The sequence below is a fragment of the Malus sylvestris genome, chromosome 13 (genome assembly GCF_916048215.2).
Source record: "Malus sylvestris chromosome 13, drMalSylv7.2, whole genome shotgun sequence".
NCBI lineage: Eukaryota > Viridiplantae > Streptophyta > Magnoliopsida > Rosales > Rosaceae > Malus > Malus sylvestris.
Window position 1 is genome coordinate 13,484,838 of NC_062272.1, and position 26,829 is coordinate 13,511,666.

General features: G+C 39.3%; 2 protein-coding genes across 2 annotated transcripts; one reads left to right on the plus strand and one right to left on the minus strand.

The window, feature by feature from the left end:
* Positions 1–700: 700 nt before the first annotated feature.
* On the minus strand, positions 701–3,279 carry LOC126597259 (CASP-like protein 1E2). Its single transcript, XM_050264042.1, has 2 exons — positions 2,868–3,279; positions 701–1,256 (listed from the first exon to the last, which is right to left on the minus strand). Exons 1-2 carry the CDS (start codon positions 3,113–3,115, stop codon positions 917–919), a joined length of 588 nt encoding a protein of 195 aa, XP_050119999.1. The 5' UTR covers positions 3,116–3,279; the 3' UTR covers positions 701–916.
* Positions 3,280–24,938: 21,659 nt separating this feature from the next.
* On the plus strand, positions 24,939–26,613 carry LOC126597689 (CASP-like protein 1). The gene is made up of 3 exons (XM_050264498.1): positions 24,939–25,197; positions 25,819–25,942; positions 26,148–26,613. The coding sequence occupies exons 1-3, from the start codon at positions 25,007–25,009 to the stop codon at positions 26,421–26,423; spliced, it is 591 nt and encodes a 196-aa protein (XP_050120455.1). The 5' UTR covers positions 24,939–25,006; the 3' UTR covers positions 26,424–26,613.
* The last annotated feature ends 216 nt before the right edge of the window (positions 26,614–26,829 follow it).

Below are 26,829 nucleotides of genomic sequence, written 5' to 3' on the forward strand. Positions count from 1 at the left end.
GTTTGGTAAACTGAAAAAAAAGGGCTTATTTTGGAAGCTGCTGTGAGAATAAGCTGAAAATCAAAGGAAAAGCTGAAGCTGCTATTTGCTGCTTTGAAAAAAAGCCAGTTTTTTCAAAGCACACGGAGCTACAGTGCTCCTTTAATGAAAAGACACACTATCATCCTGATTTTTTTTCCAAAAGCACTTTCACAAAAAAGTTTACCAAACACTCTACTGGCTTTATTTCACAGCCGCTTATTCTCACAGCACAGCCGCTTATTCTCACAGCAGCTTTTTTTCAAAGCACAACAATACCAAACCAGCCCTCAGTCTTGTCCCACTTTGTTGGGAACCAAGCAGGTGCTCTCGGTTTGAGCAGGCAACCCATCTCCTTCATTTCTCAACTCGCCAAAAATAAGTTCTCGTACTTCGACTAAAATGGTTCTCATATTTCAATTAACCTACTCCCATTAATGTTTCAAATTGAAATTAGTCTTCAAATTAAGTGTCGCATTCTTGTTTGATTTTTTGGTTAGAATGGAAGGGAGTCGAACTTATTCTGGGTTTTTACAAAACTTCGCCCTAATCAACAAATAAAATTGAATTAATGAAATATTAAAAAAAATAGGATAATTTGTATATAGCCTTGTATAACCTTTTTGTTTCCTTGCTATTTCCTCTTTTGTTCCAAATATCAGAAGTCTATGGAAAACAACTCTTAGCAATAGTACTTCCAGAAATATTGGTAAAGATCATTTGGACAGGATATAAATTACATGGAGTAGTAAAGATGGAATCGAATTCTATTATTATGCGCGCGCGCACACACACACACCCCAAACTGGCTAGTACGAACTTGACAACATGAGCAATAAAAATTACGTTCTACCTCTACAGGCATTGTAAATTAGAGGGTTCCGAGCAGACGATTATTCTACATAGACCTCCTGCTAAGGCCTAGAACAGCAAGCACAACTAGGAAGAAGAATGCCAGAGATCCAAGGAAGGACAGGGCGGTGGAGGCTGCGACTAGGTGGCAGAATTTTCCGAAAACGTTGCAGACCTTGTTCCACTGCACACGTGTATTCCCTTGATACCCCATTAGGCCAATTGCCCCGGCAGATCCAATGGCGGAAAAGAGCAACGCCACCATTGACAGATCGAGCACGATGATCACCAGCCCTAACTTATTCTTCGTGCCCCGATTCGCAAAAGAAAGGACTAGGGAAAATGCTGCATATGCGCATGCTATGGCGTCTGCTACCACAAGGTACCTAGCACATATTCAATCTTGGTAAAATTAGTTGCTTAAACAATTACTGAAGAATTAGCAAAATAATTATAAAAAAAATTTAGTCAAGAAATAACACGCGTAGGTAATTTAGGATACAAGTATACTAGTCTAGACTGAGGTATCCAGGACCATGCTAGCTAGCTGATTGAATTTTTGCGAGCGAAAGTGGTTGAGGTTATTAATTAAGTGATTAAACTTTTTCTTCAACTTAATTTTCCTGTCACAACAATACAGATGGAGTACTGATGACAAGGGACCAGGGAGGATTCCGTACTTAGGAGGGACTTGTAAAGTCTTGTCCTGACTTGATACCTCTATGTACATGTGGAGAGGAATACTACCAGATTGTAGTTTTACTAGCATCTTGCATAGGTGAAAAACTTATATGACACATGTATACTACTACGATGACATCGAAAAAAAGATATATATGAGTGTTTGTTATATCCTCATTTTATTAACAAGAGATGTCACATGATGATATACCGGTATCATATAAGTTGTTCGCCTTGCATAGAGAATTATACGTACTCAAATTCAGGAAAAATGTAGCGGAGAATTTTATTGAGATAAGGCATGGCAACGGACTGAGTGAGTGAGCCATATGAGTTGGGTATAACTTTGAAGCAAAGATTATCTTCCACTACATCAATCTTCATCTATGACTCGTGTTCTGTTTGATCTGAGAAAAGACCTCGTTTATGACAAAAATTATATTCTTACCATCTATTTATTTCATCTCTTTAATAGAGATGAAATCCACACGTGTTAATGAGTCTATCTTTATTAAAAAGATCACACAAATAAACGGTAAATCTAGCATCACTCTGTTTACAATTTCCACATAAGCCTCAATTTGTATGGAATGAACTCTTGTTTTACGCAAAATAAATATATAAATAAATGCATGTGTTCACTGCATTAGTAACACCACGTGGAAAAGTAACCATATCAATTTGAATAATGTATGGTATTGCTTTCTTGCTCTACGTTGATAGATATCTCGTACATTATGTTTGACGCTGTTAATTTGGATCACACAAATACATAAAATTTCACATAGTTAAAGATGGAAATTTCAATTTGTTGCCAAGCATAACGTATACTGCTAATTACATATACAAAGAAGATTTTACCTTAGTTTACACATAACATACTAGATTGTCTAACATAACATAAGCTTTTACTTTTGACCACCTATTTAAACAAAACTTCACCTAATTAAGGTCTACCCGATTAACAGTTTGGCAACATAAATGTCTGACATAACTTGAAGGTTGATGAAAGAATACAAGTGATGCATCAAAGGATTTTCCTACCCGTTATATTGAACTCAAAGACTATGACGCACATATGTTATCCACAAAATCCATAGATTGCTTGGTAATGTATTTATATATCTGGACATTCACATGTAAGTTTCCCATAACATTACACTTTTAGAGGAAAAATTTGACAACAAGAATTTATTTATTTATCTCTTCAATTAAGCTTTTGAAGTAATTTTGTATAAAACTTAGAGTTGTCGGAGTGTTTTTAAGTTTAATTTACTATTAAAACTTGTCGAAAGAGAGAGAGAGAGAGCGCTCACACAAAAGCAGATAAGTAATGCCACTTAGCCGTAGCAGGAACATCAATAGGAGGCAAGGTTGGGATGAGCTTCAACGATACAATTTCGGTTTGCTTACTGACTCCAAGGACAATAGAAGCCGTAAGAGTTAGCACCAAGGCCAAAATCCTCAGAATCGACTCACGTGTCCCACCTCCTCTTTGGTTTGCTATCTTCACTTCCTTCTGCTGTTCCATCCCACTATTGCTCCCAATGTACTGGCTCTCCATATCAAAATTCCAAAATACAAACCCAACTCAGAGGTCTTCCAGAGACTCAGAAACTCAAGAGAGAGATAAGAGAGATGAGGGAGAGGGGATAGAGAAAGAAGAAGATAGCCTTTAAATAGAAAGAGAGGAGGGGAGAGAGAATAATAAAGAGAAAATTGGATATTGGTCTTTGGATTTTGGATTTTGGTTTAATGGGGTTTTGGTTTCTGAATTTAAAATTTAGGAGTATTGATTTTTGAACTTATCATAATGTGAGAAATGATCATTTTGAGTAACAACCTTTGAAATTTCGTTAAAATTATAGGGTTTTTAGGAGAAAATAAGAGACATAAGTTCTAATAATTACCCCAAAGATTATTACTCCATATTTTAACAAATTCAAAAATCAAAATACTCATGAATTTTTAATTCAGAAATCAAAATTTAAAAATTTAGAAACTAATGCTCCAACTATCTAAATAACAAATATTGGCCTCTGTATGAAAGGAAAGTTAGCGGTGGGAAAATTAAGCAGGGTTGGGTCTGTTTGAGGTGGTTAGGGAGGAGAGGAGTGAATAAAAGGGGTGGGGGCCATGTGAATGAATGCAAATGACAACTAGTGTCCGTACACACACGCACGTCTACGTGTGCATGCTCGAGCTATATTGCTACGCATATTTTTCCAATATGTATGCGATCAGAAATCCCGGCGCCATGTTTTTCGAGCAGCTTTTTTCCGGTAGTCAAATTATGTGTATAGGACCAGCGCAGATCCAGAGAAGTTCAAGATAACTTTTGAATTTTGATTGGTTGGCCAAGTGGCAAGAACGAACAGTGTTGCGTGATCTTTAAGAATCTAAACTCAATCATACCAGCTATGTTCGATTTCTCTCATGTGTGATGCCTTAATTTTTTAGAATTAGTGATTGTTTATAAATAAGTAGACGATTTGATTTGATACAGATGATTTACGGGTAATTACATGTTTGATTTTAAGGAGGCTTGTTGTGCTTTTAAGTTCTTATTAAGAATTATTCATGCAAAAAATATACCAAATCAAAAGTTGTCTAATTCTTTGATTTGTAGTAATTTTATTTTAACTTTATTTCAAAAAGATTGTTGTTTTACGCTTTTAAAACGATTAAAGAAACTTATATATGTTGAGAGTTGTCCCACATCAGTGAGGGACAAGGTTTGCTATGTGCTTATGTGATCTTAAGTTATTCCTCATATTGCCAATTAATTTTATGGTGGAACCTCAATTTCATCATGGTATCAGAGAGGGTTGTCCTCGTATGAAGCCGAACGGCCACACGCGTTCCACGTCACCCAGTTGTTGTCCACGTGTAGGCTTGAAAATCCGCCACATGTGCCGGGGTGTGTTGAGAGTTGTCCCACATCGGTGAGGGACAAGGTTTGCTATGTGCTTATATGATCTTGGGCACCTCCACATATTGCCAATTCGTTTTGTTTGTACCATACTTGACCAATTTTGAAACTACTGAGCACTGGTCAACGTTATACAGTCAAGGACCCAGAAGAGTTTCCCTCTAACCAGGAGGCCAATCATAGTGCGACACGTGTCGACATCAGAAGCCAATCATAGCACGACACGTGTCAATGTCAGAATGAAACTAGAAACTCTCTTCTATAATTTCACAATATTTCCTAATATCATTTGTATTAAATCATTCACTTGTACTCACTAAAGGAGAGCTTGAACCTATGTACTTGTGTAAATCCTTCACAATTAACGAGAACTCCTTTACTCCGTGGATGTACCCAATCTGGGTGAACCACGTACATCTTGTGTTTGCTTCCCTGTCTCTATCCATTTACATACTTATCCACACTAGTTACCGGAACAATCTAGCGAAGGTCACAAACTTAACACTTTATGTTATACCAAAGTCCTCATTGATTTTGTGCATCAACATTTGGCGCCGTCTGTGGGAACGACACTTATTCCCACTCTCTTCAACTTTGTTAAGCTGTTTTCCACCATTCGTACACTTTCTTTTAACCAGGCATCCCTTTCCAACATGGAAAGCAAAGGAAGCCACAATACACAGAATGACACCCCTCTTGCACCTTGTGCGAAGCAACGAAAGAAAAAACAAAAGAAGTTTGCTCTTCAGGCTAAAGTCAATGAGCTGGAGGCTCAGAACAACAAGATAGCGATGAAGAATGAGATCCTTTAAGAGCAGTATGAGAAGGTCTTCGAGATGCTCCACGAGGCTAGATATACTAAAACACACGAGCTCATCACCCATGTGGAAGTCAACCATCAATGGGTGCCCCCAACACGGAGGGTCATTTGCCCTCGACATGGGTATTCTTGTTAAGGAGCGAGCTGCTCATCGAAATGGCGACCAACATGAGACTTCTCTCAACCCAGCTACTTCGACTCGAAGCAGGAGTAATGAAGGAAGACACCTCCTTACAGAAGGAGTGGAAGAATCGAAAGCCATCTTTTACGACTGTCGAGACTTCCTAAAGCAATATCGAGACAATCCCATCCATGTAAGCTCGAAAATCAATGATCCAAGGGTCTCTGAAAGACTCGATCCCCTCCTATGTCCCATGATGGCTACCAATTTGGGGAAAGGGCAACAAGTCCTAGAGAAACACAAAGGTATAGGGGACTCAAAGATCTTCCAACAGACATACCTTGGAAGTCAGTACGGCGAGTCTAGGGAAAAATCACATGCTCTTGATCAAACCTTCCTACTTCCAAGATGAGATGGAGATTTACAAAAGAAAGCTCTAGTGGTACATGACTCCACTCAGGACCCTCTTGTCCTACAGCTCCTTAAGAAAGTAAACAAGTTGAAAGCTGAACGACAAGCCGAGATACCTAATTGGAACCAACCTAGGCCTGGCCCTCTTACAAGGAGGATCCTCGACACCCCCTCCAAGCAAAGACAAAGCAGAAGCTTGGCTTGCAACTCTATACTGGAAAGAAGGACTCGATTGAACACCTTAACCTCTTTGAGTCCACCATGGCATACCGGATGCACATCGACGAAGAGCGATGTCTTCTCTTCCCCTCCACCCTCTCTAGTGGAGCTCTAAACTGGTATTGCCGTCTTTCACCTGAGACGATAGACTCATTTGAGGAATTGATGAAACTGTTTATTTCTCAAGACATTTTCAAGATCGATCGCTTGCACTCTGCGGATGATTTGTACACCATTCGCCAGAAGCCAGACGAGTCATTACATATGTATGCTAGCTGCTTTAGCTATGAGTATTCCTGTTGTGTTGAGGCAGACGACAAGACTGCCTTCAAAGCCTTCACGGTAGGCCTACGAAACTGTTTCTTTAAGTACATAATCAATGCCAACACTTGGAAGACTTACTCTGAGGTGATGGCGCATCCTTATAACCATGCCTCCGCCGAGGTAAGGACATACTAAGAGAAACCCTCAACAACCATCCCCTATAAGCAAGTGGGAAGTGGAAGCCAGACCCACCCAAATGAAAAGACCTCAACTTTCCAAACGACAACGGTGCCTCTCCCTGCCTTACTTAATACTTCACCAAGTCAACAGACATATTAATCTCAGGGCAAAAGGAAAGATTTACATCCTTACCATTCCCATTTTAGTAAAAGGAGTAAGGGACACTATCGCGATAACCAAGGGTATCGCCACGATAATGCCCGCCCCCACGCAGTCAACACGGTGGGCCAAGTACGTGTCAGGACAGGCCCTACCCCGAGGTATGAGACATACACACCTTTGAACGCCACATGCATGGCCATTTACCCCAGCATAGCATACCTGATACCGAAGCCAATGCCGAGGCAGTCGGGTTACAAGCCCACTAAGAACACGGGCACGTTTTGCTGCTACCACGAACATAACGGCCATGAAGGCGAAAAGTGTATCACCCTTCGTGATCATATTGAAGCTTTGGCGCATGAAGGAAAAATTGATCGATTCCTCCTTCACCCTTCAAAGGATAACCGTAACCAATGCCAAGTGAATGTGATATATTCCATAAGCGGCGGCACACCCATATCTGAATCTTCTAATAGGGGTATGAAAAACAGCGAACAAGCTTTAAGGCTTGGCCACCAAGTGTTTCACGTGGAAGACATCAGGGGAGACAAGTATCAAAAGCCTAATTGGGATCCAATATGTTTCTACCATGAGGAAGAAAGAGGTATCATCTACCCTCATAACGACCTACTGATCATGGAGGCTCACATAGCCAACTTTGAAGTAAGACGAATCCTGGTAGACACGGGGGACTTCAGTCAATATCATGTTTGCTGAAGCTTTCAGGGCATTTAATGTAGCTGAACATTTGCTCGATCACTCGATTTCTCCTCTGATAAGCTTCTCCGGTGATATCGTGCAACCTATAGGGAGCATACACTTACCTTTCACCATTGGTACAAGCCCTTACACATCTACCATTACCACTAACTTCCTGGTAGTTGATTGCCCAATGGCATACAATGTCATTTTTGGACGCACAGGCATCAATGATCTCAAGGCCATGGTATCCACACATATGTTGTTAATGAAATTTCCAACCCCCTATGGCAATGGTTACATCAGAGGAGATCAACTTAGTGCACGGTCATGTTACAACACTTCGATCAAGCAACAACACCTGCTTGTGCCCAAGGAAATCTTTTCTATACATGACCAAGTCATAAAGACCAGCCTGGACGAAGCCAACTAGGATCTTCACAGTGGCAACAGTCAACCCGACGATCATCGAGATGACTCTTTCACCCAGCAAGCACAACCCGCTGAAGAGCTGGATAAGGTTTCTATATAAAAAAATTATCCAGATCGCATGGTAAATATTGGCACCACCTTGTCACCACCCATTCGGTTGGCATTGATCTCTTTTTGGCAAAAGAAAACTGAGGTCTTCGCCTGGTCATACGAAGACATGCTAGACATCTCTCCAGATATCATATGTCATCGCTTGAGTATTGACCCCAAGACCAAGCCGGTGAGACAAAAGCAAAGATCTTATGACGCTGAACGATACGAAGCAATAAAGGCAGATGTTGAAAAACTCAAAGGCATAAGCTTCGTCCGCGAAGTTAATTACCCAAATGGGTAGCAAATGTGGTATTTGTTAAGAAAAATCCGACCAAAGAAAGTCTCATACTCCAAAAGATCTTGTGGGGAATGTGTGTCAACTACACCGACCTAAACAAAGGATGCCCAAATGATAGCTTTCCTCTTCCTCTCATTAACATACTTATAGACTATACGGCAGGGTGTGAACTCCTGAGCTTCATGGATGCTTATTTAGGATACAACCAAATCCTCATGAACCCTTCGGACTAAGAGCACACAGCCTTTACTACTGATGAGGGACTATATTGTTATAAAGTCATGCCTTTCGGCCTAAAGAATGTAGGAGCGACTTATCAGATACTAGTTAATTCAATGTCCGCCGAACAGATTGGGAAGAGCATGGAAGTTTACGTTGATGATATGCTAGTCAAGAGTAAACATATTGACCAACACATCACCAACCTATCTGAAACTTTCACCATTCTGAAGAGGTATCAAATGAGGTTGAACCCCAACAAATGTTCCTTCGGCATAGACTCTGGCAAATTCTTAGGTTTCATCATAAGCCAACGAGGCATTGAGGCTCATCCATAGTCTAATGGACAAGTCGAATCCATCAACAAAATAATCAAGCGAACTTTGAAAACCAGCTTGGACAAGGCTAAAGGTTGTTGGCCAGAATTTGTATCCCAAGTTCTTTGGTCATATCGCACTTCGTATCGGACATCAACAGGAGAAACCCCATTCAAACTTGCCTTTGGTACAGAGGCAGTTGTCCCAGTTGAGCTTGAGCAAGCAACGTTCCAAGTCCAGAACTACGTACAAAGTGAAAATGACAAACAACTTACCCTCAACTTAGATCTAGTCAAGGAACACAGAAATCAAGCTCACTTGAGGAATGTCGCCTACAAGCAGCGCATCTCCAACTACTATGACTCAAGGGTCAAACTTCGTTCTTTCAAAATGGGGAACTGGGTATTGAAGAAAAGATTACTCTGCGACAAAGTCCCGAGTGAAGGAACACTTAGTCTAAACTGGGATGGACCGTTTGAAGTTGTTGGCATCAGTCGCCCTGGCTCCTACAAGCTTAAAAGCTTTGATGGCAAGACCCTTGGCCATCCATGGAACGCTGATCACTTAAAGTACTATTACAAGTAAACTCACATTGTACAATTGTTTAGCTTCAGCCGTTCGGCATCCTATGTAACGAAGACTATTTGACATGAATTCAATAAAGAGGTGATTTAGACAACTCGGTCCTAATCCTCTTACATTCTTAGCAATGAAACACTAAGGTTCAAACCTTCAACATGAATGCTTCCAACATGAAACAAAGTATAAGTATATGTCAACAAGACTATACAAATAAACGAATAGCTTCACAGTATATTCATTCAATCATACATTCCAACACATTTATACATAAGCCAACTGTGCTTCGAAAGGGTTCAACATACTTTGTGTTATTCGACACTTGCTACAATGTGCCTCAACACCTTGCCCTTATTCTCACTAACCAGGTGATGAAATGTGAAGAAGGAACTCATCTTCATGCCACCAATCAGGTGATGAAATGTACAACCCGTACTCTCCTTCATGTCACCAACCAGGTGATGAAATGTACAACCTGTACTCTAATATCATTTGGCAACTTGCCACTCATGCCATCAACCAGATGAAGAAGGAACTCATTTTCAAGCCACCAACCAGGTGATGAAATGTACAACCCGTACTCTCCTTCATGCCACCAACCAGGTGATGAAATGTACAACCCGTACTCTAATATTATTTGGCAACTTGCCATTCATGCCACCAACTGGGTGAAGAAGGACTCATCCTCTTGCCACCAACCAGGTGATGAAATGTGATGAAGGAACTCACCTTCGTACCATCAACCAAGTGATATAAGCAACTCATCAATTATTCCACCTACGAAAAGACGAGTGGTACAACTTGTAACATGTGAACTCCTAGCATTCACAAATAATAAAAAACCCTCAAGCTTGACAACTCAACTAGGGGATCACTTATGCCCAACAAGAGTTATAGTCACTAACAAAGTCTAATTGCAAGCCAACAACAACTTCAGTGCATGGCATACGAAGATCAAGCTATTAAGCCCTTTTGCATTTGCTTCAGACATTTCTCCTCTGTAACAATGCAAACACTACAACTTGTACAAAGCTTCACACACTCTTGATCAAGACAGTGTGAAGCAAAACCAATTTATGGTGCCAACAAGAGCTTCATCAAAGGATTTTAACCACAATTCTCAAAAGCTTCACACACTTTTGATCAAGACAGTGTGAAGCAAAACCAATTTATGGTGTTAACAAGAGCTTCATCAATGGATGGCAACCACAATTCTCAAAAGCTTCACACACTTTTAATCAAGACAGTGTGAAGCAAAACAAATTTATGGTGCCAATAAAGGCTTCATCAAATGAGTTCAACCACAATTCTTAAAAGCTTCACACACTCTTGATCAAGACAGTGTGAAGCAAAACCAATTTATGGTGCCAACAAAAGCCTCATCAAATGAGTTTAACCACAATTCTCAAAAGCTTCACACACTCTTGATCAAGACAGTGTGAAGCAAGACCAATTTATGGTGCCAACAAGAACTTCATCAAAGGAGTTCAACCACAATTCTCAAAAGTTTCACACACTTTTGATCAAGACAGTGTGAATCAAAACCAATTTATGGTGCCAACAAAAGCCTCATCAAAGGAGTTCAACCACAATTCTCAAAAGCTTCACACATTCTTGATCAAGACAGTGTGAAGCAAAACCAATTTATGGTGCCAACAAAAGCTTCATCAATGAAGGGCAACTACAATTCGTCGAAAGCTTCACACACTCTTGATCAAGAATGTTCGAAGCAAATTCAATTTATATGGTTCATCCAAACCTTCGACTACTACAAGGTGTGGCTTGCATCATAACCTCTTGCTCAACAGTGTGGAAGCAAAATTTGTATATGTTGTCTCTCCCACATTTTCAAATTTCAAATTTTCCCAGAAAAAAAAAAAGGAATTGGGAAATTCAGCAAATTTCTAGTTTTCCCAAAAAAAAAAAAAAAGGAAATTGGGAAATTCAACAAAGCTTCAACACAAAAGCTTCACCAACAAAAGCTTCATCAATGGAGGACAACTACAAATTCTCAAAAGCTTCACACTATCTTGATCAAGATAGTGTGAAGCAAAATCAATTCATGGTACCCAACAAAGCTTCACCACAAAAGCTTCACCACAAAAACTTCACCAACAAAAGCTTCATCAATGGAGGACAACTACAAATTATCAAAAGCTTCACACTATCTTGATCAAGATAGTGTGAAGCAAAATCAATTCATGGTACCCAACACAAGCTTTAACTCCAAAGCTTCAACAACAAAGCTTCACCTACAAAAGCTTCAACTCCAAAGCTTCACCTACAAAGCTTCAACTCCAAAGCTTCACTTACAAAAGCTTCAACTCCAAAGCTTCACTTACAAAGCTTCAACACAAAAGCCTCACCCACAAAAGCTTCATGCACAAAAAGCTTCACCCACAAAAGCTTCACCCACAAAAGCTTCACCCACTACAAAAGCTTCACCCATTATAAAAGCTTCACTTACAAAAGCTTCACTTACAAAAGCTTAACCCACAAAAGCTTCATCCACCACAAAAACTTCACCTACAAAAGCTTCACCCACTACAAAAGCTTCACGCATTATAAAAGCTTCACCCACTACAAAAGCTTCACCTACAAAAGCTTCACCCACAAAAGCTTCATCCACCACAAAAACCTCACCTACAAAAGCTTCACACACTGTCGATCAAGATAGTGTGAAGCAAAATCAATTCATGGTACCCAACAAAGCTTCAACACCAAAGCTTCACCTACAAAGCTTAATATCTATATATATATATATATATATATATATTCGGAAATTCGAAAATTCAGAAATTCGGAAAGTCGAAAATTCGAAAATTTGAAAAAAAAATCAAAAAAAAAAAAATTGCCTAGCCTTCATAACAAATATATATGAATGAGGTGTTTTGGGCTATCACTTAGAAAGGAAATGCCTCATTCGTCAACTTTCTCGACCGGAGACTTGGGGGACTCCTACCATATGCTACTGCACCTTGATACTCGGAAGTCTCACGACCACTCAGTGACTTGTATTTTTCAAGTCTCCAACCGAGAATTTTTCCTCACTCGGGAAATTAAGGGAGCACTACCTCAACATACATGTTTCACTCACAAAGCTTCAACATACAAGCTTCAACAAAAGAAAAATTCAAAGAACTTGTGAAGAAGGATTTGGTGTATTTAACACAATACGTTGAAATGAAGCAAAACTTATTTATTGATATCTCCGATAAGTTACAAATATGTACTTATACATGAATCAAAATAAACAAACAAGAGGGAGCCTTCACAAAGGTTGCTCATGAGAAGTCTCAGCAGTCGGTAGAGCCCCAAAAATAGTAGGCACCAGAGGGTGATCATTCGGAGCCTCAGTACTGGGCAGAACCCCAGAAGGAGGAGGCACCGAAGGTTGATCATTTGGAGCTTTATTACACGGTACAGCCCTAGAAGACGAAGGCAATAAATGCCTTTGGAACAAACCCACAAACCTCTGATGATCAAGTGACCATCAGATTTCTGCAGCTGGTCAAGCTTCCTCTTCATGTTTGTATCATAGTCATGTGCGAGTCTGTGCAACTGTTTATTCTCATGCTTGAGCCCTCTAATCTCATGTTTGAGACTTATCACTTTAGCCGTCAATGATTCAACTTGGTGGGTTTGAGCAAATAGGTGTTGGGCCATATTAGACACAGAATCTACACACTGAACACTGAGAGCCAGAGAATCCTTAACAGCCAACTCATCAGACCGTTTGGACAGTAGTCTGTTATCTTTGGAAGTGAGTAGGTTCCTGGCCACCACCGCAGCGGTCATATCATTCTTTATCACAGAATCCCCAACGGTAAGAGGACCAATACGGGATAAGAAGAATGGGCGCTATATGTTGTCTTGAGGAGACATGGCTACCTCTTCACCAAAGTTCAAGTCAAAACGACGGTCGGATGGGTCAGACATTTTCAAAAATGATGAAGGAGAAATGAGGTCCGATAAATATCTGAAGTACAAAAGCAAGGGAAAAATTCCTACAAGCAATAACTCTCTGAACGTACTTCTTGCACAGAATTGGTGCCCCTATAAAAGAAAGGGCATCATGGCCGTTTGTTCAAAAATCGAAGAGGCACCACTATCTGGATTTCGACAATCCCCACATACAACATCAGCTCCTTGGGTACCACAGATAACTTTGCCAAAGATCTCTGACAAAATTTAGACACATAAATTTTAAAGGTCCAGCTACCCTACCATTACCCACAAGGGTAAAGAAACATCACCACTGCTTGATAACTGGAAAGTCCCTATGTGTGTCAACCTCCGTGCTCCGTGGCAAGACAGGTTGGCAAAAATGCCTAACCTTTACTCACATCGAGAAAACACTCCCAACAGAAAAGCAATCCTAGTGGGAGTCTGACTCTTGAGATTCGAAAAGCAGTGTCTCTTCGATTTTTGAGAAAGTAATCCTATTGGGAGTCTGGCTCTTGAGATTCGGAGAGTGGTGCCTCTTCGATCTTTGAGCAAGTAATTCTGTTGGGAGTGTTTTCTCGATGTGAGTAAAGGTTAGGCATTTTTGCCAGACTCTTTTGCCAGACTCTCAAGAGTCAGACTCCCACCTCGATTGCCAGACTCTCACTAGGATTGCTTTCTCAAAAATTGAAGAGGCACCGCTATCTGAATCTCGAGAGCCAGACTCCCACCAGGATTACTTTCTCAAAAATTGAAGAGGCACCGCTATTCGAATCTCGAGAGCCAGACTCCTACCAGAATCGTTTTCTCAAAAATCGAAGAAGCACCGCTCTCTAAACCTTGAGAGCCAGATCCCCAATAAGATTGCTTGTTCAAAAATCGAAGAGGCAACGTTCTCCGAATCTCGAGAGCCAGACTCCCACCAGGATTACTTTCTCAAAAATTGAAGAGGCACTGCTATTCGAATCTCAAGAGCCAAACTCCTATCAGGATCGTTTTCTCAAAAATCGAAGAGGCACCGCTCTCTAAACCTTGAGAGCCAGATCCCCAATAAGATTGCTTGTTCAAAAATCGAAGAGGCAACGCTCTCTGAATCTCGAGAGCCAGACTCCCACCAGGATTACTTTCTCAAAAATTGAAGAGGCACCGCTATTGGAATCTCGAGAGCCAGACTCCTACCAGGATCGTTTTCTCAAAAATCGAAGAGGCACCGCTCTCTAAACCTTGAGAGCCATATCCCCAATAAGATTGCTTGTTCAAAAATCGAAGAGGCAACGCTCTCCGAATCTCGAGAGCCAGATCCCCAACAGGATTACTTGTTTGAAAACCGAAAAGGCACCGCTCTCCGAACTTCGAGAGCCAGATTTCCTTGGATAAAGCTTGTCTACAATCTTCACACGCAACATCAGCTTTCCAGATACCACAGACCACTTTTTCAAAGTGCTCTGACAAAGTTAAAACACATGAATCTTGCAACTCACACTACATTGCTATGAACGAGAAGGGTAAAGGAACAACGTTACCACTCGCTGTTTGGACAATTCTTCCATATGCCGACCTTCATCCTCTACAACCAGGAAGACCTGCAAATAAAAAAAAATTCTCAACTTTTCTTCACATCCGAGAGGGCACTCTCAGCAGAGTTTTTCGAAATACTCAGCTTCTTTTCCCTCTGATAATACCTTTGCAAATAAGCCACACTAGAGCAAGAGTATCTCATATCATCAGGGTTAAAAGCAAGAGTATCCTATATCATGTTTTTTCCTTGTCTTTTCCTTTGGCTTTGTTCTTACCTGTAAGACAATGAGAAGGAAAGCAATCACTCAGGACTTGGAATCAAGCTTCCAGTCAGGAACCCCTTGCCTGATTACTTACTTGGCATTGCTCTCGAGTACTCATCTTCAATATCTTATACTTCCAGAGAAGATACCACATCTGTCTAAGGAACAGATAGGGCAAGTGAGAAGGATACAAGGAAGCATGTGGAGACAAGCGTAACAAAAAACGTGCCGATACATCCACTACTTTGTCAACATAAAAAGTATCCCATATCATCAGGGTCGAACGTACTCTAGATTTGATGGACTTGTTTTGACCCTCAAATTCTTGAGTCAGCCTTATACTCTGGAGGAAACCAGAAAACCCTCCAGCCCAGTTCAAGAATACGTCTGTGGAAAGTTACTTCTTCAAAAGCAAAAGTATCTCATATCATATCTTCTCCATTTGTTTCTCTTTATCCTTGTTACTGTTTACGACACAAGGAGAATGAGAACAATCAACCAGAAGCCGAAGTCGAACCTCCGATCCAGGTTGCTTGCTTGGAAGTCTGATTGCTTACCTTGTATGTTACCTCCTTCGGTAAATCTCCTAGCTCGACGACTTGGGGGACTCCTACTATAGGGTTTGTATCGCACTTGACCAAACCTGAAACTACAAGTAAGCTTCAAGTGAAATTGATACATTACCTTGTGCATCTTCATTGGTTAAAGATACCATCCCTGGATGGAGGAAAAGTACTTCCAGAGAAGATGTCACATCTACATATGAGACAGATAAGGCAAGTGAAAATGATACCACACTTCGGTACTTAGAAGTTTCGTGATTACTCAATGGCTTGGATCTTGCAAGTCCCCAACCGAGGAGCTTCCCTCACTAGGGAACTTAGGGGAGCACTGTTTGTACCATACTTGACCAATCCTGAAACTACTGAGCACTGGTCAACGTTATACCGTCAAGGACCCAGAAGAGTTTCCCTTCAACCAGGAGGCCAATCACAGCATGACACGCGTCGACATCAGAAGCCAATCATAGCGCGACACGTGTCAACATCAGAAGCCAATCACAACACGACACGTGTCAATGTCAGAATGAAACTAGAAACTCTCTTCTATAAATAGAGATAATTCTCTCACAATATTTCCTAATGTCATTTGTACTAAATCATTCACTTGTACTCACTAAAGGAGAGCTTGAACCTATGTACTTGTGTAAACCCTTCACAATTAATGAGAACTCCTCTACTCCGTGGACGTAACCAATTTGGGTGAACCACGTACATCTTGTGTTTGCTTCCCTGTCTCTATCCATTTACATACTTATCCACATTAGTGACCAGAGCAATCTAGTGAAGGTCACAAACTTAACACTTTCTATTGTACTAAAGTCCTCACTGATTTTGTGCATCAACAGATTTTATGGTGGAACCTCAATTTCATCAATATATACATATGCTTTGTTTGATCTATTTACCTTTGAGAACAAGGGATTAAAATATTTAAGCTACTAGGGTTAGCTCAGTAGTGAGGATTACCAGAGATTTAGAGTAAGCTTTGAAATATATAATTGCTGGGTATACGTACTTGTCCTCCTTTTCAATGATTTTCTTATAATTTGAGAGGAAAACTAATAAAAAGGGCTTGAAAACTTTGAGTTTTAATGATAAGGACAAAATAAAAGGTAAAGTGAATAGTACCAGGATTGACTTTTTAGTGTAAAAATATGGTTTTTCGTTAAAGTGAACAGTACCGAGTGCTTTTCGTTAAAGTTCCTTAATTTGAGTGCATGTGTGGACACTGGACACAGATGGCAGCAACTGCGATTTGTCAGAAGAGAAGAATCTGCTCCCAAGTTGTTTTTATGGTAAATGTGAAAGTTTGAGTTTGCGTTTATATACTTCCAACGCAGCTCGACAGCCTCCTTTGGTGAAGCCTTGGATTTTACACTAGATACCACCCAATATTTTTTCAATTCTATCCATGGCTAAGCTATGACCCATATTTTGGCATTTATAAATAAATTCCCCACCCATTGTCAACCGCTTTAAACTGAAAATAAAATAATTCAACGTAAATAAAGTCTGTGTGAAAGAACAAGGCTTTTTGTTATTATTATTATTATTATTATTTTAAAAAATGACAGTAGGTTATATATTTCAATCTCTCAACTTCCCTAATCTTTTATTTATTAGCATGGATGAATGTAGATGTTAGGAATAAGTCAATTTCATCTCCACTTTGGGAGCTATATATGAATTAAATGGTTAGTCAAGAAATTAGATATAAGATCCTTTTAAGTTGACACAATCTCGAAAGTGAAATCTACATCGGGGAAAAAGAGACTTTGCATATGCTTAAGGAGTTGAATTACTTCTCATATTGTCAATTAGTTTTATGATAGAACCTAGAGTTTGGCAACTCTCATATTGACAATTAATTTTATAGTGGAACATCAATTAAGGTACTACTAAGATAAAGAGAAAAAAAAATATGGAGAAGAGAGATATATTGAGTAACTTCTCCACTTGGAGTTACACTCGGGGCCTTACTAGATGCGGACTGTTTTCCTCTCAATGATAAAGATGATCCCCCACTTTTATTAGGCACTTCTATGACTGCTAATGTCACATGATGCTTAAGATGCAATAGTATGTTGATATCTAAGGTTTACCAATTACCCTAATAGTAATATACTAGAAGATGTGACGATCGAAAGTTGACAATATTATATCGATATAACTAACCCTACTTCTAACAAACATTTCAGAGTTGAAAGATCACCAAACATTAATTCCAGCCTGAATTTGTCTGGAGACTTTTAATTATCAGCTCTGGCTCCAATAGTATTCATAACATTAGTGAAGTAGTTGATTGAAATTCAATAAACCAACCTACTTGAACTAAAAAAGTTTGACGCATTAATAAAGCAATAATGTTTGGGTATTAAAAAATGAGTAAGGATTCGTATTCAAAATTCTTCGTGTTCAAAACACAAAACTTTGTGCTTATGATCAGAACCGTTCATATTATGAATCATTTTGTAAAAATTATCTCCGCAAAAATGAATTAAAACTAAGGTCGTTTAGTTAATCTATTGCAGAAATATATAGACCGTTTGTAATGCTTTTACAAATTTTGTTAATCTATTTTTATATAATTAGATGACTCAACGACTTTAGTTTTAATAGATTTTTTGCAGAGACAATTTTTATAGAGTGATTTATAATATGAAAAGATTCGATCATAAGTACGAAGTTCTATGAATAGATAACGAATAGTTTTAAGTAGAAACTTCTACTCATCTTTTGATAGCCAAATATTATTCCATATAGATATGTCAAATTATAATATACAGTTACTGACTAGTTAGTGTTCAATTTTACTTGTTTCATACCTGTGGTCCAATAATATTAAAAAATCTGTCATTTTAATTTGGGAAGTGTTATGACACTCCATCTCATTTTACACTTCAAATTTTCTATAATTAGAAAGAAAAATACACTTGTGATGAGTGTATAATGAATTTTTTTTATAGCTAATAACAATTCCCTTTAATTTTCTTAAAAAAACTTTGCTATCATTGTAACCAAACATCCAAATTTTTCCTTCAAACCCGTTGTGACAACCCGTCCCTAATTTTACGTTTTTATTAACTTTAAAGCGTGAATTTACGAAAATACCCAAGAGGCAAGGACTTTGACTTCCGTTGACCATTGGTTTAAGAGATGTAGGACTTATTCTTTTAACGTATTTAAGTAATACTCGTCATTACGAACACATAGGTGAAAACCGTTTACGAGTCCGGATTATAACGGTATAGTTACAAACGTTTGAAATTGGTTACTTATTTTTTTTGTTAAGTAATTTTGAACTCCCACCATGTGGGAATGGTAACCAATCTGAGGTGAGGAAGGGATATAAGTGACCAATCAGAATTTAGGTGGAGGAGCCCAATCTGAAATCAGGAAAAAAAACAAAGAAAGAAAAAAAAGAGTAGCCTTCCCGTCGACCCACCCCACCGCGAGCTCCCATTTTCCAAGGCTAATTCCAGCCAACTCCGGTGGAGTTTTTCGACGCCACCACCACCATCTTGAAGCTCTCATTCCCCTCTACAAAACCCAACCAAGAACCACCTTTATAAACCACCACATGTGGTGGGGCGAAGCCACGAAATCTGACGCGTCAAAACCGTGTCTTGCCACTCTTTTCAAATTTTCGGCAAATCGGCAAAGCAATGGCTGATGCCACCACTTGGTCTTTGTAGCCCATCATCCCATGAGAAAATCTCAACCAACCTTGACCTCGTTGGACCACTGTAGACGACGAATCGACGCCGGAAAGCTTTAGGCACCCGCCGGCTTTGTGGGAAAAATTGACCATCTTCCGTCCACTTTTGGACTTCATGGCAGGTATAAAAGTTGTTCCACTTAATGAGATCTTCATTTCTGTGATGTTGAGAAGAAATAGTTGAGAAGAAATAGTTTGACAAGAATGAGGTCAGAAAATAAAACTTTAATAAAAGTCTTCTCAACAATATAATCCCTCAACGTAACACCTGTTTAGCTTCCAGAAGTATATTGTTGAGAAGACTTTTATTAAAGTTTTATTTTCTGACCTCATTCTTGTTTTATCCCTCCAGGTCTAGTAGTAGAGCTTTCGTATCTACGAGGATTTGTGGCAAGTCTTGGTATTGGAGATTACCTTCAATGGTATGATTTTCAATCCACTCTACTGTATTTTGCTTATGCTCTGACGTCCCGTGTGAAATAGGTTCATTTCCACTCACGGCACACTCTTGTATTTAGACACTTTTAGGTTTAAATTTATCCACTTTTTCCACATCATCACACTTTATGGCTTCGTCACCTTCCAGGTGTCGGCCATCACAGCTCGATTCGGAGTCCTAGTGGACATTCCGAGTCGCAGTGTGTCACCTGTTATCAAACAAAAACCTTCTTCCTCCATCTCTCTTTACAATCAGAGCCACATATTTAGACATATTTTTGCTTCCACAATTATTCTGATGGGTAGGCTGCTATAAATAGATATGTGGGTATCATGCTTGTTTCTGACTACATATATTATAAAGTACAACAATATATATTGATTATTGTTATCTGACCAACACGTTTATACTTAGACTGTAACATCCCACATTGTCCAGAGGAGTGGATCCTGTAAGCCTTATATGTATATTTCCATCTCTACCTAGCACGATGCCTTTTGGGAGCTTACTGGCTTCAGGTTTCATCAGAACTCCGAAGTTAAGTGAGTTCGCGCGAAAGCAATCTCATGATGGGTGACCCACTGGGAAGTTCTCGTGTGAGTTCTCAGAAACAAAACCGTGAGGGTGTGGTCGGGGCCTAAAACGGACAATATCGTGCTACGGCGGAGTCGAGCCCGGGATGTGGTGGGGCCCGGACCGAGATGTGACAATTTGGTATCAGAGCCAAAGTGTGCCGACGAGGACGTTGGGGCCCTAAGGGGGTGGATTGTAACATCCCACATCGCCCAGGGGAGTGGATCATGTAAGCCTTATATGTATATTCTCATCTTTACCTAGTACGAGGCCTTTTGGGAGTTTACTGGCTTCAGGTTCCATAGGAACTCGCGAGAGCAATCTTATGATGGGTGACCCACTGAGAAGTTCTCGTGTGAGTTCCTAGAAACAAAACCGTGAGGGCATGGTGGGGTCCAAAGCGGACAATATCGTGCTATGGCGGAGTCGAGCCCGAGATGTGATGGGGCCCGGACCAGGATGTGACAGTGGGTGAAGTGTTGTGCATATCAAATGCATACTTTAATATGATTGTTTCTATACCACCGATATTAAAAGGGAGAAGTTGAACCCGAACTTTGATAGAGTACTTTAATCCATCTAAGCTAAAATCTTTTGCTAGGTAATCGTTTTTATGAAGGGGAAATTCGGTGATGAGAGTATATATGTATTTATGGCGCAACTAGAAAGTTCGGTCTTGGGAGGCACAATTAGTAGTGGCGGATGCAGATTCTTCTGGAATCCCAAAAACAACGTGCGTAGCGCACCAAAAAAATTTCAAACTTTTTAAGTGAGATATTTTGTCGAGCACATGACCAACACATACCTATTGTGTGTTTAGTGTAAATCCATTTCTGCCCGCCTTTGTGCCATTTTAATTGTACTATTAGGTTAATGGGTAATGTTAGGAAGACTAAATTTCAAGACAAAGTTTTGAAACTCAAGAACATGGAAGTTGATGATTCGTTTATTACTTAAACATTGATAAATGTGCTTATTCATATTGATAACACATCATTTAGTTTCAAAATTTAGTCTCCCTAGCATTACTCTTTGGGTCAATACTATTATAGTAAACAAAGAGATAATGATATATGGATAGGGTTGAGAGGTCAAACTTTATTAGACCTATGGGAGGAGAGAGGGTTAATGGACCTTTTGTTAATTAGTTTTCCAAAGCTTAATTTGAATTATAAAACGGTGCAGATTGTTGTAGCATTATCTATGGCAGGCATTTGTAACGTCGTTATTGAGTTATTGTCTTGTTTGGTCATCTACTTAATTTGCACATGCTTCCCCAACTATGCTGCTCCTTCTGCGTTTTTTGATGTGGTTAGTTCTCTCTCCCTCTCTCTATCTCCAAGTTAATGTTGCTCTAGGATCAGGCACGGACCCAGCCTTGTCTGGGGTGTGCTGCAGCCCACCCGAGACTTGAGATGCAGAAACATATATAGGTAGTTAATCCATTAAGCCATCTTGCTATACCCAGCTGAAGCTGATTCACTCTTACCAGTTCACCTCATACTTCTCTTCTACCATTGTTTTGTATACATAAACTTCATATACACCTGATGTATATTATATATGATTTTTTTCATGAGTGTTATTGTAGTTGAAGATGTGGAAATAATGATATAAAAATAATTGTACAAGGTTTGACAAGTTGTATAAAATTTCAAAAATATCATATAAAAACATATGAGACTTTGCCAAAAGTTTTAGGTGAGGAAAATTAGAGGTTAAGCCCACCCTAATTTTTAATTCTGGATCCGTGCCTGTCTAGGATGTTGTTAGCTTGCTCTCTTTTTGACCACGTCACATATTTTCAAACAATAATCACAATACACACCAAATTAACTTTACTTATTTGCTAATTGTCCTTGCCATGTCACAGTATCAAATAACATAACAGTTGAGTGGCCTTCAAAAAATTACCATAGCCTGCGCTACATCCACATAAATTTATGTTATTATTTGAAATGAGGTTGACTAAGCACAAAACTAATGTATAGGTGACAGTTTTTTGTTTTCTTTCCAACAACGTATATGTAGTTGACATTGGGGCCTCACACGAGAACTTTCCAGTGGGTCATCCATTTTGGGAATACTCTCACGCGAACTTGCTTAATTTCGGAGTTCCGATGGAATCCGAAGCCAGTGAGCTCCCAAAAGGCCTCGTGTTAGGTAGAAATGAGAATATACATATAAGGCTTACATGATTCACTTCCCTGGGCAATGTGGGATGTTACAATCCACCCCCCTCAGGGGCCCGACGTCCTCGTCGGCACACATCCGGCCAGGGATTGGCTCTGATACCAAATTGTCACATCCTGGCCCAGGCCCCCACCACATCCCCGGTTCGACTCCATCGTAGCACGATATTGTCCACTTTTGGCCCCGACCACGTCCTAACTAACCAAGCAAGATCACCCCTAAAATACATATAGTCCCCTTATGCGTATTAACTAGGCATGATCATAAGCAAACACATAATAGTTCGGTCTCCCAATGTAGATTAACCAAGCATGACCATCCATGTACCACTTTGTTACATGGTGTAGTCACATCATCACACATCATATAACATACATCATTTCAATATGAATCACAATTGTAAGCATCGATTCCACATGGTAGATAAATATCTAATCACACAGACGTACAAGTTCTATGTAATAATTATAATATAATCCCTGACTTATCTCTTCATACTAGTGGTTGCACATTATCATTATTGTCAGCATGAAGCTTAAAAGCGTAAATTCCTGTAAAGTGCTACTTGCATGCAAACTGCAGTACATATGGTCTACTAACCAAGATAGACCCACTCAGCGCTATCGGGTCTTTAGTAATGCTAATTTTAGTACTTAAAAATGATGAGGTGCAAGGCCTGCCAAGGAAGATGCATCTGTCCAAAAATGTTTGCCTTCAAGTTCTTTTTGTATTAGAGAGAATATATGTAACATTACAACATATGTTTGTGAAATTCAGAAAGTGAAAGTTGGTTTCATGGTTGTAACTTGTAGGCTTTCTTCATTTCATGAAAATTAAAATTTTTCCATTTCCTCAATTTAGTTTCAATTTTTTATATTAATTAATTCATGTTGGCACAATTACAATAAAAGTGCCAACATGGCTGGAAAAGTTTATCTGACAAAGTTGTTAGAAGGGGGCACAGATGGACAACTGTTTGTGCTTGCCCCTCTGGCACAAACACCCTATTGTGCTCTTTCGGCAAAGGGCACGCCCAAAGAAGGCACATATACAATTTTGGTTGCTACACTATTGCTATTGATCTATCGGCACATATGTTGGTGTCCTTAGACCTCAAAGGGCACAAATAACCTTTTGTGCACAGTGCCCATATTTTTTTGTAGTGCTACTCAATTATGCTTGTCGAGTTCCATTGATTGATTATAGAAATCTATGTTGTCTGTTAGAAAGTACCATGGGAAATGTCGGAGAAACAATGAACAACGAAAGGCTTGATCTTGCCTTAGGTTACATAGGCAGTCTAACATAAAAGTTAGATGTAGTCATGAAGTAGAAAAGTTGCTACCCTATTGAACCGTTGGGTTGTTTTGGACATGTCTCGGAAGCGAAGTATGATAGTTGAATAGGTACTTTCTGACGTCACGTCTTGATCCTAAACATATCTCGAGATCGGGGTGTGGCAATCACAACAACCTAGAAAAAGAAATAATCATGTCATGTCCCATGAGATGATAAATAATTAAGTTTCAAATATAGCACTGGCAGGGCAGGATGTGCCCACTAAGGGCAGCTGCCCCCACTCAACTCTTTTTGCTATGAAAAATGGTGTAATTAAAACTGTAAATTACCCATATACTCCTAAATGAAGTCTCAATTTAGCACTAAACTCAAAATACCCTCTCACGTTCTATATTTTTCCTGCCCTCTTACCATTTCGAGCTATGTAATTTTCTCATTAGCTAATGGTTTACAAATTTACCCTTCTAAACACTAGTTACTCAAATCAGGTTGGACAATAAATTGATAGCATTCTTTCAAAATTTTAATTTAAATTCATCATTCGAAGTTGACTCACTAAAAATATTTTTGGCTCCATCCATGACATATAGTATGCAACTACTAGTAACCAACTCAGATTATAATTAATTAAATCAATTCGCACGGCAGAGAATGTCAACTTAAAATTCCAGGACAATCCTCCCTATCACCGAGGCCTATAAGACCAACTGAAAGTCTAGAAAACATACTATGTCAACCATCCCATTAACAAATTTCACATAAATTAACTTCAAATATAAAAGAATAATTAAAAAAGGGTGAGCTGATTGGCATTTTTTTTTATTGTGTACTCATAAATGTATTTTCTCAAAACAAAAAAAATTTAGAGTGCAAAATGAATTTTTTAAAATAACAATTACAACAACCTTAAAAAATGAAATAATCAGGTCAGCCCGGCCCCAAGAGATGATAAAGAAGTTTCACATACAGTACGCAACCAACAGTAAACAACTCAGATATATAACTAATTAACTTCATTAGCACGGCAGAGAATGTCAACTTAAAATTCCTCTGAACCCATTCTTCATAAATAGCTTGTATACATGTTCCTGACCATAATCTGGTACTTAACCAACAACATTTTTAATTGAGGCAATTGCGCCAGTATTTGAAGCATATAGCATCGATCCACAGAAATCGACTGATCGCGATCACAGTGATGGGATCAAGTAACAAGCCTATGATTTACTTCTGCTTCAGTTTGCTTCTCAGGAGCTTATTGATTGCAGCATCTGTGATTGGTGTTGTGTTCATGTTAAGTAGCAAGCAATCTGAAGATTGGTACACTGACAGCAGCCAAACTTACTACGAAACCCTTTCCTTTAAATTTACTCAATCACCGGCCTTCATGTAAGTTTGATGAATCATGTACTTACCTTTGAACTTTTGGTTGTTTCAGTTAAGCATTATCAAACACATTTTTGGCATTTCGGGTTTAGGGTTTTATTGATAGGCCCGAACCCGCCCAACCAAATTTTGCTTGTGTGATCGTTTGTCCTTGTCTTTTTAATTCGTTAACTCATTTTCTCATACACCCTCTTTTTTATTGGCTCATTTTCTCTTGGCCTAATTTGATCTGACTTTCACCCATCCTCAGTCTTGAAACATTTTATTTGGGTGATAACGATCTTAAACTTTTTGAGACTAACAGTGAGAATTTTCACACCAACTTAACATTCGTCCCAAAAAGTAGAGAGTTTCTATTTCCCCACCTATAAGGACGATTAGGGAGCATGATAACTTTACGTAAGACGTGCACTTTTGTGAGTAGCGACAATGTATTTTATTATCGAATTATTTTGTATCCTAGATCGATCAACCTGCGAAGTAACAAATGCGAGACCCGGCACAGATTTCAGTATGCATATTAGTTGAATATGCTTTTCCTTTTTTAGGTTTGAAGAATTGAGAGCAAGTTTAAGTAGCACCGAAACCTTAATTTGAAACTAATGAAACCGTACGTGCGTGCAGATACTATGTTGCAGCATTATCTCTTTCAGGGCTTTATGGTCTCATTACCATGTTCACATCCTTTTTAGTTATCTTAGCACCAGCTTCCTCAGCAGTCTTGGTCCTTTTTGCGATTTTTGATGTGGTTAGCTCGCTCGCTCTCTCTCTCTCTCTCTCTATGCTTATATGCTAATAATAGACTGAATTTAAATTATACATCCAAATCATTAATCAAATTTACCAACGATCCATATTCACGATCTGGCGAGTACTTTTGTATAGTAAGAACAAACATCTACATAAAAATAAAGGAATATGTATAACTAATCTTGGCAAAATATGTGACACAGTTGATATTGGGGATCATAGCGTCGGCCACAGGCACTACTGGAAGTGTTGCATATATCTTGCTAAGGGGCAATGAAGATTTTAGATGGTCGGATTCCTGCTATGCTTACAACAAATTCTGTCGACATCTCGGGGTCTCTTTCGGGGTTTCTTTAGTAGCCTCCATTTTGCTTGTCTTGCTTCTGTGGACCTCCGTCATCACTCTATCCAAAAGGATCTCCTCCAAACGGATCAGCCCACCACCACAGTTTCAATTAGTATCAGGGACACCTACTTAACGCTTTAGAAACATTTTCTGTACGCGCGTATGTATGTATATGCGTGTGTATGCCCGGACCTGAGTGTTGTGATCCAAACATCCCGTATTAATTGTACTTATAATGTATGCTAGCTCTCTCTTATTGTAATATAGCGTGAGTTTGTAATGGTTAATAATATGTGATCATAAACATTTCTGGAATTTTGGAATTCATGAGGCTCTTTCTTCCTTCTTATTCAATATCCATCTTTAAGGAGATTTAAATTCATTACTTCCGCCAACAAAATTAATAGAGACAGTGTACTATTAAGTTAAGCACGGACTATCACAAAAGTGCGTAAAGGGTCGGTAACTACTGCCATACGTATCTCTACAATGACTAAATGAATACGTAAGACCTGTCAAACCATAGAGACACTCTAAGA

Excerpts from the sequence above, each read along its gene's own strand:
- LOC126597259 (XM_050264042.1), bottom strand. The coding sequence starts at position 3,115 with ATGGAGAGCCAGTACATTGGGAGCAATAGTGGGATGGAACAGCAGAAG. Across the intron at positions 1,257-2,867 it reads CATTACTTATCTGCTTTTGT|GTACCTTGTGGTAGCAGACG; the intron begins GTGAGCGCTCTC and ends AATATGTGCTAG.
- LOC126597689 (XM_050264498.1), top strand. The coding sequence starts at position 25,007 with ATGGGATCAAGTAACAAGCCTATGATTTACTTCTGCTTCAGTTTGCTT. Across the intron at positions 25,198-25,818 it reads ACTCAATCACCGGCCTTCAT|ATACTATGTTGCAGCATTAT; the intron begins GTAAGTTTGATG and ends ACGTGCGTGCAG. Across the intron at positions 25,943-26,147 it reads TTTTTGCGATTTTTGATGTG|TTGATATTGGGGATCATAGC; the intron begins GTTAGCTCGCTC and ends TATGTGACACAG.